The sequence below is a fragment of the Acanthisitta chloris genome, unplaced genomic scaffold (genome assembly GCF_000695815.1).
Source record: "Acanthisitta chloris isolate BGI_N310 unplaced genomic scaffold, ASM69581v1 scaffold26059, whole genome shotgun sequence".
NCBI lineage: Eukaryota > Metazoa > Chordata > Aves > Passeriformes > Acanthisittidae > Acanthisitta > Acanthisitta chloris.
The window spans coordinates 1-965 of NW_008691230.1; the positions used below are offsets into that span (position 1 = coordinate 1).

Here is a 965-nt window from a genome sequence, read left to right on the forward strand (position 1 = left end):
GCGAGGTGACAATCCGGACCTCGGCGTCCAGGGGCGCGGGGTGTGGGTTTTGGCACCTTTGGGCACTGCCAGTCTCTCGGCCCCCTAAAGCTTCGTAGGCAGATGTGGAGACTCTTCTGATGCTAATAGATTCCTCATTTTTCTATGTTTTGTTCTAGTCACAGAGGACATGGGGGCATCTCATACAGGTAACTCTGCCGCGTGTTCAGCCTTTCAGCCTGGCTCCAAAGCCAGTCCTCTCATTGCTCTCAAGTCTTTTGACCCTAACCCACCCACTTCAGTTGTAGCTGTGTTTTTAGTGGTTGCCGAAGAAAAACACTTGACTTAGTTCCCAAGGACAGTTCCTCAGGTTTTTTTCTGGGGGAAGGCCACCCTGAAGTGTCACAGCTCAGGCAGGTGTAAGTGAACACTGTTCACTTAACACATCACTCATAGCATGGCTGACCCTGTGGGTGGGCCAGACAAGGGCATACTAAATTAATTCTTGTTTCCTTGTCGGTTTTTTTCCCCTTTTGGGCATTTTTTTGGGTATTTGTAACGGCTTATGGTCTCGTGCAATATCCTACAGTTATAGGATTAGAAATACACTTTTCTCTTTATTGAACCAGAGTATCTTTAGTCTTTATTGAAATAAAACATACTCTGTGTCTTTCTCATGGTTTGGTGTTTTGGTTTGGTTTTTTTCCCAAAGCCCATGTTGGCCAGCTATAAACGTGGCTTCAGGCCATGGCTGTTTCTAGTGACAAACAGAAAACCTCAAAACTTAGGTTGTGAGGAATATTTGTCTGAAATCTGTAAGAGACAGGAAGGTCTTTCACCTTTCCTGAAGTTTTAATTTCCTTCTGTAAAGGCACATACTGTTCTCTTCATAGCAGTGTGTTTTTAATTAAAAGATGTTTTTGTGTTTCAGGATGACTCACTTGTAGTGTGGAAAGAGGTGGACCTGACACGGCTGTCAGAAAAAG

At 44.5% G+C, this 965-nt stretch overlaps 1 protein-coding gene across 1 annotated transcript in view; it reads left to right on the plus strand.

The window, feature by feature from the left end:
- Positions 1-910: 910 nt before the first annotated feature.
- NEK9 (NIMA-related kinase 9) overlaps positions 911-965 on the plus strand; it is a gene marked incomplete at its 5' end in the record, with an annotated part of 21,454 nt that continues 21,399 nt past the window's right edge. The window contains 2 exon segments of the mRNA XM_009082163.1: positions 911-963; position 965. The exon segment at position 965 is cut by the window's right edge and continues 109 nt beyond it. Of these exon segments, the coding sequence (XP_009080411.1) occupies positions 911-963; position 965 (54 nt within the window).